This window comes from Ranitomeya variabilis, chromosome 4, assembly GCF_051348905.1.
Source record: "Ranitomeya variabilis isolate aRanVar5 chromosome 4, aRanVar5.hap1, whole genome shotgun sequence".
Classification (NCBI taxonomy): domain Eukaryota; kingdom Metazoa; phylum Chordata; class Amphibia; order Anura; family Dendrobatidae; genus Ranitomeya; species Ranitomeya variabilis.
Genome location: NC_135235.1, coordinates 713,852,052 through 713,869,642, shown reverse-complemented (window position 1 = coordinate 713,869,642; position 17,591 = coordinate 713,852,052). Strand labels below are relative to the sequence as shown.

Below are 17,591 nucleotides of genomic sequence, written 5' to 3'. Positions count from 1 at the left end.
GAGCGATCTGCTGCCTGCAACAACCTTCAGCATGACCGGTTTGGCAGTGGGTCAGTAATGGTGTGGGGTGGCATTCCTTTGGAGGGCCACATAGCCCTCCATGTGCTTGCCAGAGGTAGCCTGACTGTCATTAGGTACCGAGATGAGATCCTCAGACCCCTTGTGAGACCATATGCTGGTGCAGTTGGGCCTGGGTTCGTCCTAATGCAGGACATTGCCAGACCTCATGTGGCTGGAGTGTGTCAGCAGTTCCTGCAAGATGAAGGCATTGAAGCTACGGACTGGCCTGCCCGTTCCCCAGACCTGAATCTGATTGAACACATCTGGGACATCATGTCTTGCACGATCCATCAACGTCACGTTGCACAACAGACTGTTCAGGAGTTGGCGGATGCTTTAGTCCACGTCTGGGAGGAGATCCCTCAGGAGACCATTCGCCGCCTCATCAGAAGTATGCCCAGGCTTGTAGGGAGGTCATACAGGCACATAGAGGCAACACACACACAACTGAACATCATTTCCTTGTCTTGAGGCATTTCCACTGAAGTTGGATCAGCCTGTAATTTGACTTTCCACTTTGATTTTGAGTATCATTCCAAATCCAGACCTCCATGGAATATTCATTTTGATTTACATTGATAATTTTTATGTTTTATTGTTCTCAACACATTCCACTATGTAACGCATAAAAATTTGCAACTGAAATATTTCATTCATTGATATCTAGGATGTGGTATTTTAGTGTTCCCTTTATTTTTTTGAGCCGTGTATATAGGTTTTATTAGTAGATGTAAAGAAAACTAAATACTGTAAAATAATCACTCATGTGTTTCCCTTATTATCTCCAGTAATTGTATTATTACACAGGATTCTATGATGTTACATCGGCTTATCTTCTGAATTAGGTCTCTACAATATCGGATCCTCTCAGCGAAGATCTTCTATATAAGAGAATTTTCCTGATTTACCCATTAAGGATGGATATGGACAGATACAAGATGGTGGAGAGAATATTACACCTCACCCTAGAGATCCTCTTCCGGCTTACTGGAGAGGTGAGAGACTCTGATGACATCACATTACATCATTCTTATCTATGGGAATAACAGATGGGCAGAACTGGAGAGGTGAGGACTCTGGAAATGTCTGTAGTGAGATTTATGAATTTGTCTCTCCATAACCAGGATTACACAGTAGTGAAGAAGACCTCTAGTGAACGCTGTCAGGACCCTGTGTCTGAGGGATTGGGAAGACCCCTAAGCCCAGTCACGGGGACTCCACCTCACCTGATACATGAGGACATCATTGACCAGAAGATCCTAGAACTCACCTACAAGATGATTGAGCTGCTGACTGGACAGGTGACACTGCTGGGAATGCTGGGACATTATACAGTAACACTGTGAAGGTTTCAGGGGATAACGGTATCATTGTGTGTGTCAGGTTCCTATAAGGTGTCAGGATGTCGCCGTCTATTTCTCCATGGAGGAGTGGGAGTATTTAGCAGGACACAAAGATGTATACAAGGACATCATAATGGAGGTTCCCCAGCCCCTCACATCACCAGGTAATAGACAGGACTAAATACATACGGCCTATAATTATCTGTAGGTAAAGAATGAATTCAGTCCCTGTATGTGCTTCCTCCAGTTCTATCCAGTAGGAGGACAACACCAGAGAGATGTCCCAATCCTCTTCTTCCACAGGACTATAAACAAGAAGATCCCAATGTTCCTCAGGATCATCAGGTAGATGGAGAGAAGGTGTCATGAGATCTCCCCTCTGATGTGTAGACGGCTGTGAAGGTCTTGTGCTCGGTCTTGTTTTATTCACCAGTATTATATATTTTATACTTGTGTAATGAGAACGGTGCAGATGGCAGGCAGGGCTGCCACCAGGAATTTCGGTGTCCCATACTGGCAAAACTTTCGGGCCCACTTGGGACTCTGCCCAGGCTACACCACCCCCCCAGCTCCGTCTCCAACTCTCGAACCTTCCACAGTACCACTGCCCACTCATAGAAAAACTCTGCATCTGTATAATGCATCCCATAGTTATATATAGTTGAATAATGCATCCCCTTAGGAATATAATGCACCTCTATAGTACTATAATGCACCCCCATAATAGTATAATGCACCCCCATAGTAGTATAATGCATCTCATAGTATAATGCCCTCCCATAGTGGTATAATGCACTTCATAGTATAATGCACCTCATAGTATAATGCACCCCCATAGTGGTATGATGCACTTCATAGTATAATGCACCCCCATAGTAGTATAATGCACCTCCATAGTAGTATAATGCATTTCATAGTATAATGCCCTCCCATAGTGGTATAATGCACTTCATAGTATAATGCACCTCATAGTATAATGCCCTCCCATAGTGGTATGATGCACTTCATAGTATAATGCACCCCCATAGTAGTATAATGCACCCCCATAGTAGTATAATGCAGCGTCATACTGCAGCTTTACAAAAAAAAAAGTTTATCCTGACCTGGCTGAGGTCCAGCGGTGTCCTCCACCTGATACATCTGAGGTGTGTACCATCATATGTGAGTGTCATTATACGTCGGCAACGTGCCCTCTGACATCAGCTGCCAGCTTATGATCTCCCGCAAAGCAACAGATTTTAACTTGCCGTGCGTCTGACGATGCATGATCAGTTGAGCCTCTGGGGCCCAAAGAGAAGAGGTGACCTGCTGCGGGTCCCCTCTGCTCGCCAGGCCCTATTCGCCAGTAAGGGCTGTAATGCTCTGATGGCGGAACTAATGGCAGGATTAGAGCTGATCATAGATGTGACTATCTTTTCTTTTCATCTGTCTGTGACTTTTACAATATTTGTTTCAGGGTGAAGATCTGACCTATATTAATACTACAGAGACATATATGAGGGGTGATGAGCGGTGTAAAGAGGAGATTCCTACATATGACTACCCAGGTGAGTAGTATCCACTAAATGCAGAGAAGTCACAGATTCTTCTTAGTCACCAGCTATGGCTGCTTTATCGGTTGTATAGCCCGGTTGTATCACCATCGTGTGATCACCATTTTGCCTCTAGACCTCAACATTCTCCTCCATCCAAACTTTGACACATCAGCTCTAAACTGTTATAAAAAAAAGTATTTGAATGTCTAATATTTCTTCTTGAAACTGATGTGACATCTACCATTGGTCCTTATAATAGTTTAGCTTGAAAGAGCCCCATACTCTAATTACCCCAGAGGTTTCACCACTAGTTACTCATTTATTACTGATGAAGACTGTTGAGTTTGATTATTTCAGTAAATGTGTTATTGTCTTTAGTCACAGTTTTTGACTACAGTAGTTACTGCTCAAATCCTCTGACTTAACCACTTCCTGCAGTCCTTTTTTGTTCCTAATCAGGACCCAATTTTTCGAACCTGATGTGTCACTTTGAAGTGATAACTTTGGAATTCTTCAAAAAGGATAATAGGAAACAAATGGACCTTACAAATTATTTTCCAATTTCTCTTGAATGTGACAGTACCCTATATACAATTGTACACTACTATCTGGGCACATAGCAGGGTTAAGAAGCTATTTAGCTATTTGACTGCAGATCTTGCAGAAATAGTTTGCGGATACAATGCATTGGGGGCACTGTTCGTGGTCACCTGGAAGCTCAAAAGATGTCCACCATGAAAGGACTTGGCGCTATCTACTCCATTTTACAGATCCCAGGGATTGCCTTGTTCATCATACTTTAACCCTTCTACTTGGGTCTGATCTTAGCCAGACAGAGACCCCTAGGCTTTGGCCATGGTGTTACCTTATGTTATGTGATGTGAGATGTAGCAAGAATAGTCAGGTAACCGGGTCAGTACCAGGAGAGCAGAGAAAATACAAAATCAGAAGACACAAGAGTAGTCAGTAAGCGAGCCGAGGTCACAACAGGAAACAAATAAACAAGCCTGGAGAGGAGCACAGAGGAATTAACCAGAGGAGAAGGCTGTATCTGACAGCTTCCAGCAATATGCTTCGAGCTTTAGGAGGGTGTGGTGCTTTCCAACTGGCTGGAGCAGGGAGCTGGACAACACACATCCGTACTGCCAGATTGGATGGCACTACAAATCCCAGGTACCCTAATCTTTGTGGCAGGGCAGAGCCTGCGTCGCCCAGAGCTTCTGGTTTTGATGTCTCCTCTTTTTACCAGTGCCTCCTGTAGAAAGAATAAGGTCATGCCTGGTAACAGAACCAGACATCACAGCAGCAGATCCCAGAGGAGATAGGACATACCATATGCAGAAGCCCTAATATGAGAAAATGGCAGAAAACCAGAGCAGTAGAAATCCCCATAAATTGACTTCATTTTGGAAATTATAACCCTCAGGGGATTAATGTATTGTAGTAGTGACTATGTTGACCCCAGAGCCACTTTCCAGAAATTAGCACGCAGTGGATGTTGGAGATTGAAAATTGCAAATATGCCATTTTATTACCCCACACACAGTGCCCAGATTGTGCTCCAGGAGACACACACATTGTAAATTAAGTGGGTTCTTATCACTATAGCAATTTATTATTTATTATCATTATTAATTTTTATAGCGCCATTTATTCCATGGCGCTTTACACGTGCTTTATACATGGATGCTAAATATGGTTTGGGCACACTGCAAGGCTCAGAAGCGAGGGGAAAATTTGACTTTGGGAGAGCGGATATTGCTGGATTGGTGTATTGAAGCCATGGTGCTTTTCAAGAGCCTTTGAGCCACTTGTAATGTAGAAACCTGTTTTTCACTGACAGATTATGGACCTGAGTATGGAATTGGTTTTTTGGGAGATGAGTAGAAGGTTTATTGGTGTAATTTTCCTCAACATAACATTGTTTGGTGACTTTTTACTCTATATTTCGGCGGCAGAATGGACAAACAGTTGAACACCACGCTCTACTGGTTCATCCTATGAGGTTTTCTATTAGACTGTGAGCTGTCATTGTCTTAGTGAATAATTACGTATTCAACATAACTTGTCATGTTGTGGATAGTTTACGTACAAATGTTAAAATATGTAAAATTCAAGGATTTTTTTTATGAAAACTAATTGGTTTTATTTTTAACAGATGACTGCACCAGGCAATCAGAGGGGCTGCTGACATCTTCAGTTTTTAAATCAGATAATCTTGAGATCCCACAGGATACAATTGAAGTGAATGCCATTACTCCAGATATACCATCATCCCTTCACAGCAAAGATCTGTCGTCTGATCTTTTGAAACAGGTCCTGTCTTCTGATTCATTACCGACTACTAAGGAAAATCAAAGTCACAAAATAAGCATTAAAAAACAAATTGGTCCTGAAGTAAAGAAACCATTTTCACTTTTAGAATATGGAAATCATTTTCCCCTCCAAGAATCTTTTCTTAAGCATCAAAAAATTCACACAGCAGAGAATAGATTTTCTTGTTCCAAGTGTGGGAGATGTTTTAACCAGAAGTGGAATCTTGTTATACACCAAAGAACTCACACAGGGGAGAAGCCTTTTTCATGTTCAGAATGTGGGAAATGTTTTAATTGGAAAGTGCATCTTGATAGCCACCAGAGATTACACACAGGAGAGAATCCTTTTTCCTGTTCAGTATGTGGGAAATGTTTTAACCACAAATCAGATTTGGTTAAGCACCAAATAACTCACACAGGGGAGAAGCCTTTTTCATGTTCAGAATGTGGGAAATGTTTTAATCGGAAAGTGAATCTTGATAGCCACCAGAGATTACACACAGGAGTGAAGCCTTTTTCATGTTCAGAATGTGGGAAATGTTTTAATCGGAAAGTGAATCTTGATAGCCACCAGAGATTACACACAGGAGTGAAGCCTTTTTCCTGTTCAGAATGTGGGAAATGTTTTCAACAGAAATCAGCTTTGGTTACACACCAGAGAACTCACACAGGTGAGAAGCCTTTTTCCTGTTCAGAATGTGGGAAATGTTTTCAACAGAAATCAGCTTTGGTTACACACCAGAGAACTCACACAGGTGAGAAGCCTTTTTCCTGTTCAGAATGTGGGAAATGTTTTAATCAGAAAGTGAATCTTGATAGCCACCAGAGATTACACACAGGAGAGAAGCCTTTTTCCTGTTCAGAGTGTGGGAAATGTTTTAACCACAAATCAGATTTGGTTAAGCACCAGAGAACTCACACAGGTGAGAAGCCTTTTTCATGTTCAGAATGTGGGAAATATTTTAATCAGAAATCATCTTTGGTTGCACACAAGAAAACCCACACAGGAGTGAAGCCTTTTTCCTGTTCAGAATGTGGGAAATGTTTTCAACAGAAATCAGCTTTGGTTAAGCACCACAGAACTCACACAGGTGAGAAGCCTTTTTCATGTTCAGAATGTGGGAAATGTTTTCAACAGAAATCTGCTTTGGTTTCGCACCAGAGAACTCACACAGGAGAGAAGCCTTTTTCCTGTTTAGAATGTGGGAAATGTTTTAACTACAAATCAGATTTGGTTTCGCACCTGAGAACTCACACAGGAGAGAAGCCTTTTTCCTGTTTAGAATGTGGGAAATGTTTTAACTACAAATCAGATTTGGTTAAGCACCAGAGAACTCACACAGGTGAGAAGCCTTTTTCATGTTCAGAATGTGGGAAATGTTTTAATCAGAAATCATCTTTAGTTGCACACAAGAAAACCCACACAGGAGAGAAGCCTTTTTCCTGTTCAGAATGTGGGAAATGTTTTAAGTGCAAATCAAATTTGGTTACGCACCAGAGAACTCACTCAGGAGTGAAGCCTTTTTCCTGTTTAGAATGTGGGAAATGTTTTAAACACAAATCAGATTTGGTTAAGCACCAGAGAACTCACACAGGTGAGAAGCCTTTTTCATGTTCAGAATGTGGGAAATGTTTTAATCGGAAATTGAATCTTGATAGCCACCAGAGATTACACACAGGAGTGAAGCCTTTTTCCTGTTCAGAATGTGGGAAATGTTTTCAACAGAAATCAGCTTTGGTTACACACCAGAGAACTCACACAGGTGAGAAGCCTTTTTCCTGTTCAGAATGTGGGAAATGTTTTAAACAGAAATCAGCTTTGGTTAAACACCAGAGAACTCACACAGGTGAGAAGCCTTTTTCCTGTTCAGAATGTGGGAAATGTTTTCAACAGAAATCAGCTTTGGTTAAGCACCACAGAACTCACACAGGTGAGAAGCCTTTTTCATGTTCAGAATGTGGGAAATGTTTTAAAGAGAAATCTGCTTTGGTTTCGCACCAGAGAACTCACACAGGAGTGAAGCCTTTTTCCTGTTTAGAATGTGGGAAATGTTTTAACTACAAATCATATTTGGTTACGCACCAGAGAACTCACTCAGGAGTGAAGCCTTTTTCCTGTTTAGAATGTGGGAAATGTTTTAAACACAAATCAGATTTGGTTAAGCACCAGAGAACTCACACAGGTGAGAAGCCTTTTTCATGTTCAGAATGTGGGAAATGTTTTAACCACAAATCAAATTTGGTTACGCACCAGAGAACTCACTCAGGAGTGAAGCCTTTTTCCTGTTTAGAATGTGGGAAATGTTTTAAACACAAATCAAATTTCGTTAAGCACCAAAGAATTCACACAGGGGAGAAGCCTTTTTCCTGTTCCTAATGTGGGAAATGTTTTACATTGAATTCATCTCTTTAAGCCCTTCATGACCTTGGGATTTTCCGGTTTTCCGTGTTCGTTTTTCGCTCCCCTCCTTCCCAGAGCTATAACTTTTTTATTTTTCCGTCAATATGGCCATGTCAGGGCTTATTTTTTGCGAAACAAGTTGTACTTTTGAACAACATCATTGGTTTTAGCATGTCGTGTACTAGAAAACGGGAAAAAAATTCCAAGTGCGGTGAAATTGTAAAAAAAGTGCAGTCCCACACTTTTTTTTTGTTTGGCTTTTTTGCTAGGTTCATTAAATGCTAAAACTGACCTGCCATTGTGATTCTCCAGGTCATTACGAGTTCATAGACACCTAACATGACTAGGTTATTTTTTATCTATGTGGTGAAAAAAAAATTCCAAACTTTGCTAGAAAAAAGAAAAAAATTGGCCATTTTCCGATACCTGTAGCGTCTCCATTGTTCATGATCTGGGGTCGGGTGAGGGCTAATTTTTTGTGTGCCGAGCTGGCGTTTTTAATGATACCATTTCGGTGCAGATACGTTCTTTTGATCGCCCGTTATTGCATTTTAATGCAATGTCGCGGCGACCAAAAAACTGTAATTCTGGCGTTTTCGAATTTTTTTCTCGCTACCCTGTTTAGCGATCAGCCTAATGCTTTTTTGTATTGATAGATCGGGCGATTCTGAACGTGGCGATACCAAATATGTGTAGGTTTGATTAATTTTTTATTGATTTATTTGAATGGGGCAAAAGGGAGGTGATTTAAACTTTTTTTATATTTTTTTTTATTTTTTTCATTTTTTTTTTACTTTTGCCATGCTTCAATAGCCTCCATAGGAGGCTAGAAGCTGGCACCTCGCGATCGTCTCTGCTACATAGCAGTGATCATCAGATCACTGCTATGCAGCAGAAATGCAGGTGTGCTATGACACAGCTACCGGTGATCAGTAACTATAGAGGTCTCAAGGACCTCTATGGTTACTATTCAGAAGCATCGCTGACCCTCGATCATGTGACGGGGGTCAGCGATGCGCTCATTTCCGGCCGGAAGCGCCGGTTAAATGCCGCTGTCTGCGTTTGACAGTGGCATTTAACTAGTTAATAGCGGCGGGTGAATTGCGATTTCACCCTCCGCTATTGCGGGCACATGTCAGCTGTTCAAAACAGCTGACATGTCCCGGCTTTGATGCGGGCTCACCGCCGGAGCCCTGCATCAAAGCTCGGTATCTGACCTCGGACGTACTGTCCCGTCCGAGGTCAGAAAGAGGTTAATAAACATCAGAGAAGTTGCACAGGGGAGAAGCCTTTTTCATGTTCAGAATGTTGGAAATATTTAACTAAAAATTGTAACTTCTTAAACAGTTGTCTTACTACTAGGACAACACTTGTCATTCCTTATGTTTGGCCTCGTTTAAAACAAAAATACTCATACACAGCTACTTTGACAGCTCCAATTCTGCGGTGTCAGGATTCATGTGAGGTTGTTAGGCTAGGTTCACATTGCATTAGTGCAGTCTTTTCAGCGCATACGCTAACGGACTGCGCTAACGCAAGTGCTGACTTTGGCACAGCGCTAGCGCAGATGGAGCATATGCTAGCTCCATCTGCGCTAGCAGTGACGGACCCGTAAACGCTGCAGCCCGCTTCTCGGGTCCGTCACTCAATGACGGCACATCGCTAGCGCACGCCCATTGTGGACGTGCGCTAGCGATGCATCTACCCATAGGAAGTAATGGCGGCGTTAACGGACTACGTTACACCGCGTTATGCCGCGGTGTAATGTAGTCCGTTTAACGGATCACACTAACGCAGTGTGAACCTAGCCTTACAGTACACAAGCCCTGCGCCCAATCGGTGCCATCTTCACTGTCCCCGCCTTCGGAAGTATTGAACATAAACAGGAAACCAGAGCTGCGACTGCTCTCTACTTCCTCCTTTTGTTTGATTTGAAGTTGGGGACAGTGACATCAGCGCTGATTGGCCGCAGGGCTCACATGACCTGACAAACTCACATGAGCTTCATGAATGCAAGTGCTGACACTGCTGGAGCTGCATCGGCATGGAAGGTTTGAATAATTATTTTTATTTTAACAGGATCAAACATAAGGCTTGAGAAGTGATTGTCCAAGTAGAGAACAACCCTTTTAAACAAAAAAGTCCCACACAGCGAGAAGTCATTATCATACCTAGAGTGTAAAGAATGAATTACTTGAAAATTGTATTTTCTTGACTGTCAAAAATAGCTCTGACATGGAGAAAATATATACAATGGGGAAAATAACTATTGGATAATATACAGATTTTTGCAAGTTTTTCCAGCTACAAGGAATGAAGTCTGTAATTTTTGTTATTTTGTAGGTACACTTCAACTGTAAGAGACAGAATCTAAAAATAAAAGCCAGGAAATAACATTGTATGATTTTTGCATAATTAACCCCTTCCTGACCTGACGCCACGTAGGCGTCATGAAAGTCAGTGCCAATCCGACCTGTGATGCCTATGTGGCGTAATGGAGGGATCGCGTCCCTGCAAATCGGGTGAAAGGGTTAACTCCAATTTCACCCAATCTGCAGGGACAGGGGGGTGGTACTTCAAAATCTAACACAAATTCGCAACGTGGCCACATAGCCTTAGGGTTGGAATTAGAGTTAGGGTTGGAATTAGGGCTAGGGTTGGAAATAGGGTTAAGATGAGGCTTGTAGTTAGGGTGATGGTTAGGCTTAGGGGTGTGTTGGGGTTAGGGTTGCGGTTAGGGTTGGGATTAGGGTTGGGGGTGTGTTTGGGTTAGGGTTGTGATTAGGGTTATGGCTAGAGTTGGGATTAGGGTTAGGGGTGTGTTGGAGTTAGAATTGAGGGGTTTCCACTGTTTAGGCACATCAGGGGTCTCCAAACGCAACATGGCGCCACCATTGATTCCAGCCAATCTTGCGTTCAAAAAGTCAAATGGTACTTCCTCCCTTCCGAGCCCCGACGTGTGCCCAAACAGTGGTTTACCCCCACATATGGGGTATCAGCGTACTCAAGACAAACTGGGCAACAAATATTGGGGTCCAATTTCTGCTGTTACCCTTGTGAAAATAAAAAATTGCTTGCTAAAACATAATTTTTAGGAAAGAAAAATGATTTTTTATTTTCACAGCTCTGCATTGTAAACTTCTGTGAAGCACTTGGGGGTTCAAAGTGCTCACCACATACCTAGATAAGTTCCTTGGGGATCTAGTTTCCAAAATGGGGTCACTTGTGGGGGGGTTTCTACTGTTTAGGCACATCAAGGGCTCTGCAAACACAACTTGACGCCCGCAGACCATTCCATCAAAGTCTGCATTTCAAAACGTCACTACTTCCCTTCCGAGCCCCGACGTGTGCCCAAACAGTGGTTTACCCCCACATATCGGGTACCATCATACTCAGGACAAACTGGGCAACAACTATTGTGGTCCAATTTCTCCTGCTAATCTTGTGAAAATAAAAAATTGCAGGCTAAAAATTTTTGAGGAAAGAAAAATGATTTTTTATTTTCACGGCTCTGCGTTATAAACTTCTGTGAAGCACTTGGGGGTTTAAAGTGGTCACTGCACTTCTAGATTAGTTCCATGGGAGGTTTAGTTTCCAAAATGGGGTCACATGTGGGGGAGCTCCAAAGTTTAGGCACACAGGGGCTCTCGAAACGCGACATGGTGTTCGCTAACGATTGGAGCTAATTTTTCATTCAAAAAGTCAAATGGTGCTCCTTCCCATCCAAGCCCTACCGTGTGCCCAAACAGTGGTTTGTGACCACATATGAGGTATCACTGTACTCAGGAGAAATTGCCCAACACATTTTAAGATCCATTTTTTCCTGTTGCCCATGTGAAAATGAAAAAAATTGAGGCTAAAAGAAATTTTTTGTGAAAAAAAAGTACTTTTTCATTTTTACAGATCAATTTGTGAAGCACCTGCGGGTTCAAAGTGCTCACTATGCATCTAGATAAGCTCCTTGGGGGTCTAGTTTCCAAAATGGGGTCATTTGTGGGGGAGCTCGAATGTTTAGGCACACAGGGGCTCTCCAAACGCGACATGGTGTCCGCTAAAGATTGGAGCCAATTTTTCATTGAAAAAGTCAAATGGAGCTCCTTCCCTTCTGAGCCCTGTCGTGTGCCCAAACAGTGGTTCCCCCCCACGTATGGGGTATCGGCGTACTCGGGACAAATTGTACAATAACGTTTGGAGTCCAGTTTCTCTATTTACCCTTGGGAAAATAAAAAAATTGTTGCTAAAATATTATTTTTGTGACTAAAAAGTTAAATGTTCATTTTTTCCTTCCATGTTGCTTCTGCTGCTGTGAAGCACCTGAACTGTCAATAAACTTCTTGAATGTGGTTTTGAGCACCTTGAGGGGTGCAGTTTTTAGAATGGTGTCACTTTTGGGTATTTTCAGCCATATAGACCTCTCAAACTGACTTCAAATGTGAGGAGGTCCCTAAAAAAATGGTTTTGTAAATTTCGTTGTACAAATGAGAAATCGCTGGTCAAATTTTAACCCTTATAACTTCCTAGCAAAAAACAATTTTGTTTCCAAAATTGTGCTGATGTAAAGTAGACATGTGAGTAATGTTGTTTATTGACTATTTTGTGTCACATAACTCTCATTTAACAGAATAAAAATTCAAAATTTGAAAATTGTGAAATTTTCAAAATTTTTGCCAAATTTCAATTTTTTTCACAAACGCAAAAATTATCAACCTAAATTTACCACTAACATGAAGCCCAATATGTCATGAAAAAAAAATCTCAGAACCGCTAGGATCCGTTGAAGCGTTCCTGAGTTATTACCTCATAAAGGGACACTGGTCAGAATTGCAAAAAACTGCCTGGTCATTAAGGTCAAAATAGGCTGGGTCATGAAGGGGTTAAATTGCATTTTATTGCAAGAAATACCGTATTTTTCGGACTATAAGACGCACCGGACCATAAGACTCACCTAGGTTTTAAAGGAGGAAATTAGGGAAATAAAAACTGAAAACTGAAGCAAAAAATGTGGTAAATTTTGTGCTTAATATCTCCTATCCTGGTATATGGTCCCCTCATCCACATCCTGATATACATTGTCACGATAATCTGAATATGCCATGTTTGAGTCTGCCTAGCTTTACAAGACACACGCTGCGGGTTATGCTGACCCCCCCTCTTTTCTCTGCTGGTTGCCTGTGTGTGTGAAGAATTTTTATTGCCCCCGGCAAATAGCAGTTTCTGCGAAGGCTGCTTGTTATGATCCCAGTGGTAGAGGATCTCTGATATTCCGGCAAGATAGCAAAAACATAAATACTGCTCTAGGGAGGTGGAAACTGGGCTAACCGCATACCTGATCCTAACACAAACAACTAGAAGCAGCCGGTGAACGTGCCTACGTTGGTTCTAGACGTCTCGAGCCAGCCGGAGAACTGACTACCCCTAGAGGGAAAATAAGACCTCACTTGCCTCCAGAGAAATTGAACCCCAAAGATAAAGAAAGCCCCCAACAAATAATAACGGTGAGGCAAGAGGAAAACACAAACGTAGAGATGAACTAGATTCAGCAAAGTGAGGCCCACTAGTCTAGATAGGCAGAAAATAGATAGTGGACTATGCGGTCAGCAGAAAACCCTACAAAAACATCCACGCTGAACATTCAAGAACCCCCACACCGACTGACGGTGCGGAGGGAGAATATCAGCCCCCTAGAGCTTCCAGCGAGCCAGAAAATCCAATATTAAGCAAGCTGGACAAAAACACAGAAAAATGCAAACGATCCAAATTATTCAAAACGGACTTAGCTTTTCTTGCATGAGACAGACTGAAAGGAATCCGGAGGAGACCATATAGGTCTGGATACAACGATGCCAGGCAAGAGACTGAGTCCAGAGGAGACTTAAATAGGGAACACCCGCTGCTTAACGACACAGCTGGAGCTCAGGCCTGCAACAAGACATGCCTAACACAATACCGTTAGTGACCACCAGAGGGAGCCCAGAAACACAGTTCACAACAGCTGCTCACTCCTCCCTCCTCCCATCTAGTACTAGTTGGAACTGGTGTAAGACATGAGTTTCTTTGTTCTATTAAAGTTACATATCGCGGCACCGATTTGGGCTGGAACTATACAAATTACATAGTCCGGATGTCCATCGGTAGACCTATCGGCCACTTAAAGCGCAAGCAGCTAGGCGCAATGAGTGCAAAGTGCGGATTTCTCCTTAAGCAGTTCATGTAATGGCTCCTTATTTACACTTAACAGAACGCCCCTGAAGTGGGAAACATCATGAGCATCGTGTCATACTTACATAGTTACATAGTTATTAAGGTTGAAGGAAGACTGTAAGTCCATCTAGTTCAACCCATAGCCTAACCTAACATGCCCTAACATGTTGATCCAGAGGAAGGCAAAAAAAACCCATGTGGCAAAGAGTAACTCCACCATGGGGAAAAAAAATTCCTTCCCGACTCCACATACAGCAATCAGACTAGTTCCCTGGATCAACGCCTTATCAAGGAATCTAGTGTATATACCCTGTAACATTATACTTTTCCAGAAAGGTATCCAGTCCCCTCTTAAATTTAATTAATGAATCACTCATTACAACATCATACGGCAGAGAGTTCCATAGTCTCACTGCTCTTACAGTAAAGAATCCGCGTCTGTTATTATGCTTAAACCTTCTTTCCTCCAGACGTAGAGGATGCCCCCTTGTCCCTGTCTCAGGTCTATGATTAAACAGATCATCAGAAAGGTCTTTGTACTGTCCCCTCATATATTTATACATTAAAATAAGATCACCCCTTAGTCTTCGTTTTTCCAAACTAAATAGCCCCAAGTGTAATAACCTATCTTGGTATTGCAGACCCCCCAGTCCTCTAATAACCTTGGTCGCTCTTCTCTGCACCCGCTCCAGTTCAGCTATGTCTTTCTTATACACCGGAGACCAGAACTGTGCATAGTATTCTAAGTGTGGTCGCACTAGTGACTTGTATAGAGGTAAAATTATGTTCTCCTCATGAGCATCTATGCCTCTTTTAATACATCCCATTATTTTATTTGCCTTTGTAGCAGCTGCCTGACACTGGCCACTGAATATGAGTTTGTCATCCACCCATATACCCAGGTCTTTTTCATTGACGGATTTGCCCAGAGTTTTAGAATTAAGCACATAGTTATACATCTTATTACTTCTACCCAAGTGCATGACCTTACATTTATCCCCATTAAAGCTCATTTGCCATTTATCAGCCCAAGCTTCTAGTTTACATAAATCATCCTGTAATATAAAATTGTCCTCCCCTGTATTGATTACCCTGCAGAGTTTAGTGTCATCTGCAAATATTGAAATTCTACTTTGAATGCCCCCTACAAGGTCATTAATAAATATGTTAAAAAGAAGAGGGCCCAATACTGACCCCTGTGGTACCCCACTGCTAACCGCAACCCAGTCCGAGTGTGCTCCATTTATAACCACCCTTTGTCTCCTATCCCTGAGCCAGCTCTCAACCCACTTACACATATTTTCCCCTATCCCCATTACTCTCATTTTATGTAACAACCTTTTGTGTGGCACCGTATCAAAAGCTTTTGAAAAGTCCATATACACTACGTCCACTGGGTTCCCTTGGTCCAGTCCGGAACTTACCTCTTCATAGAAGCTGATCAAATTAGTCTGACATGAACGGTCCCTAATAAACCCGTGCTGATACTGGGTCATAAGGTTATTCCTCTTCAGATACTCCAGTATAGTATCTCTTAGAATGCCCTCCAGGATTTTACCCACAGTAGAGGTTAAGCTTACTGGCCTATAATTACCGAGTTCAGTTTTTGCCCCTTTTTTGAATATTGGCACCACATTTGCTATACGCCAGTCCTGTGGTACAGACCCTGTTATTATGGAGTCTTTAAAGATTAAAAATAATGGTCTATCAATGACTGTACTTAGTTCCTGCAGTACTCGGGGGTGTATCCCATCCGGGCCCGGAGATTTGTCAATTTTAGTTATTTTTAGACGCCGCTGTACTTCCTGCTGGGTTAAGCAGGTGACATTTAATGGGGAATTTTTATCACTAGTCATTTTGTCTGCCATGGGATTTTCTTTTGTAAATACTGATGAAAAAAAGTCATTTAGCATATTGGCTTTTTCCTCATCCACCATTTCCCCCAGATTATTTTTAAGGGGGCGAACACTGTCATTTTTTAGTTTCTTACTATTTATATAGTTAAAGAATATTTTGGGATTATTTTTACTCTCTCTGGCAATGAGTCTCTCTGTCTCAATCTTTGCTGCCTTGATTTGCTTTTTCCAGAATTTATTTAATTTTCTGTATTTATTTAATGCCTCCTCACTACCTACTTCCTTTATTTCTCTAAATGCTTTCTTTTTGTCCCTTATTGCGCCCCTTACAGCTCTATTTAGCCATATTGGTTTCCTCCTATTTCTAGTATGTTTATTCCCATACGGTATATACTGTGCACAGGTCCTATCCAGGATGCTAATAAACGTCTCCCATTTTCTTTGTGTATTTTTGTGTCTCAGGATATCGTCCCAGTTAATTGCACCAAGATCCTCTCTCATCCGTTGGAAATTTGCCCTCCTGAAGTTTAGTGTCCTTGTCACCCCCCTACTACCCATCTTATTAAAGGTTACATGAAAACTTATTATTTTGTGATTACTATTCCCCAAGTGACCCCCAACCCTTATATTTGATATGCGGTCTGGCCTGTTGGTTAATATTAGGTCTAGCAGTGCCCCCCTCCTTGTTGGGTCCTGAACCAGTTGTGAAAGGTAATTGTCTCTCATAGTTGTCAAAAACCGATTACCTTTGCTGGAACTGCAGGTTTCTGTTCCCCAATCTATTTCAGGGTAGTTGAAGTCCCCCATAATAATGACTTCTCCTTGAGTCGCAGCTTCATCTATTTGCTTTACGAGGATATTCTCCATTGCTTCCATTATTTTTGGAGATTTATAACAAATCCCTATCAGTAATTTATTATTTTTTCCCCCTCCCCTTATCTCCACCCACAGGGACTCTACATTTTCATTAAATTCACCTATATTATCACGCAGGATGGGTTTTAAGTAAGATTTTACATATAGACACACCCCTCCCCCTCGCTTATCTGTACGGTCATTTCTGAACAGGCTATAGCCCTGCAAGTTAACAGCCCAGTCATGGCTCTCATCCAGCCACGTCTCAGATATCCCCACCATGTCATAATTATGCTCCAACAACATTAGTTCTAATTCATCCATTTTGTTGGCGAGGCTTCTGGCATTAGTATACATGCACTTGATGTTACTCTCTGTACCGCTATTCTTTCTTAAATTACTAACTGTTCTAACCCCACCCCCCATGCCACCGCCACCCCCAACTTCCTTATTTGTGCCCAGGTCTCTATCTGCACTATCTTCCCCTCCTATAAAATGAATACCCTCCCCCCCAATCCCTAGTTTAAACACTCCTCCAACCTTCTAGCCATTTTCTCCCCCAGCACAGCTGCCCCTTCCCCATTGAGGTGCAGCCCGTCCCTAGCGTAGAGCCTGTAGCCAACTGAGAAGTCGGCCCAGTTCTGCAGGAACAGCAAATTATGTATAAAATTATGTATAAAAAATAGTTTTCATATTGTAAGAAAAGGGGAGGTTTCAGCCCCTAAGTATGTCACCACAGGGGGGAGTGCCTGGGCTTTAGGCAGGGAATATCTGTGTAAAGCAGGATTCTGGCAGTGTCTTTTGCTGGGGATTCAGCTACAACAGGCTGTGCAATCTGACGTGAGAATAAGTGGGGAAGGTCCCCTCCCCCTGCCAGTATATGGCATACCATTGAATGATATGAAAGAATTATATGTCGTTAATCACTTTTTATTTGTAATTGTGATATACACATGATTTGTCTTCTTTATAATATCTTTTTAATATTTTTGTAAATACTGCCTATCTTTTATGGAGTAAAATAT

At 42.0% G+C, this 17,591-nt stretch overlaps 1 protein-coding gene across 1 annotated transcript in view; it reads left to right on the top strand.

Annotated features, from left to right (window-relative positions):
* Positions 1 to 7,763, top strand: part of LOC143766564 (uncharacterized) — a 55,814-nt gene extending 48,051 nt beyond the window's left edge. Inside the window, exons 8-13 of the mRNA XM_077254343.1 lie at positions 906 to 1,055; positions 1,185 to 1,361; positions 1,444 to 1,567; positions 1,651 to 1,748; positions 2,860 to 2,950; positions 5,097 to 7,763. Of these exons, the coding sequence (XP_077110458.1) occupies positions 906 to 1,055; positions 1,185 to 1,361; positions 1,444 to 1,567; positions 1,651 to 1,748; positions 2,860 to 2,950; positions 5,097 to 7,630 (3,174 nt within the window). The 3' untranslated portion in view covers positions 7,631 to 7,763. The remainder of the gene's footprint in view (positions 1 to 905; positions 1,056 to 1,184; positions 1,362 to 1,443; positions 1,568 to 1,650; positions 1,749 to 2,859; positions 2,951 to 5,096) is intronic.
* Positions 7,764 to 17,591: the final 9,828 nt, after the last annotated feature.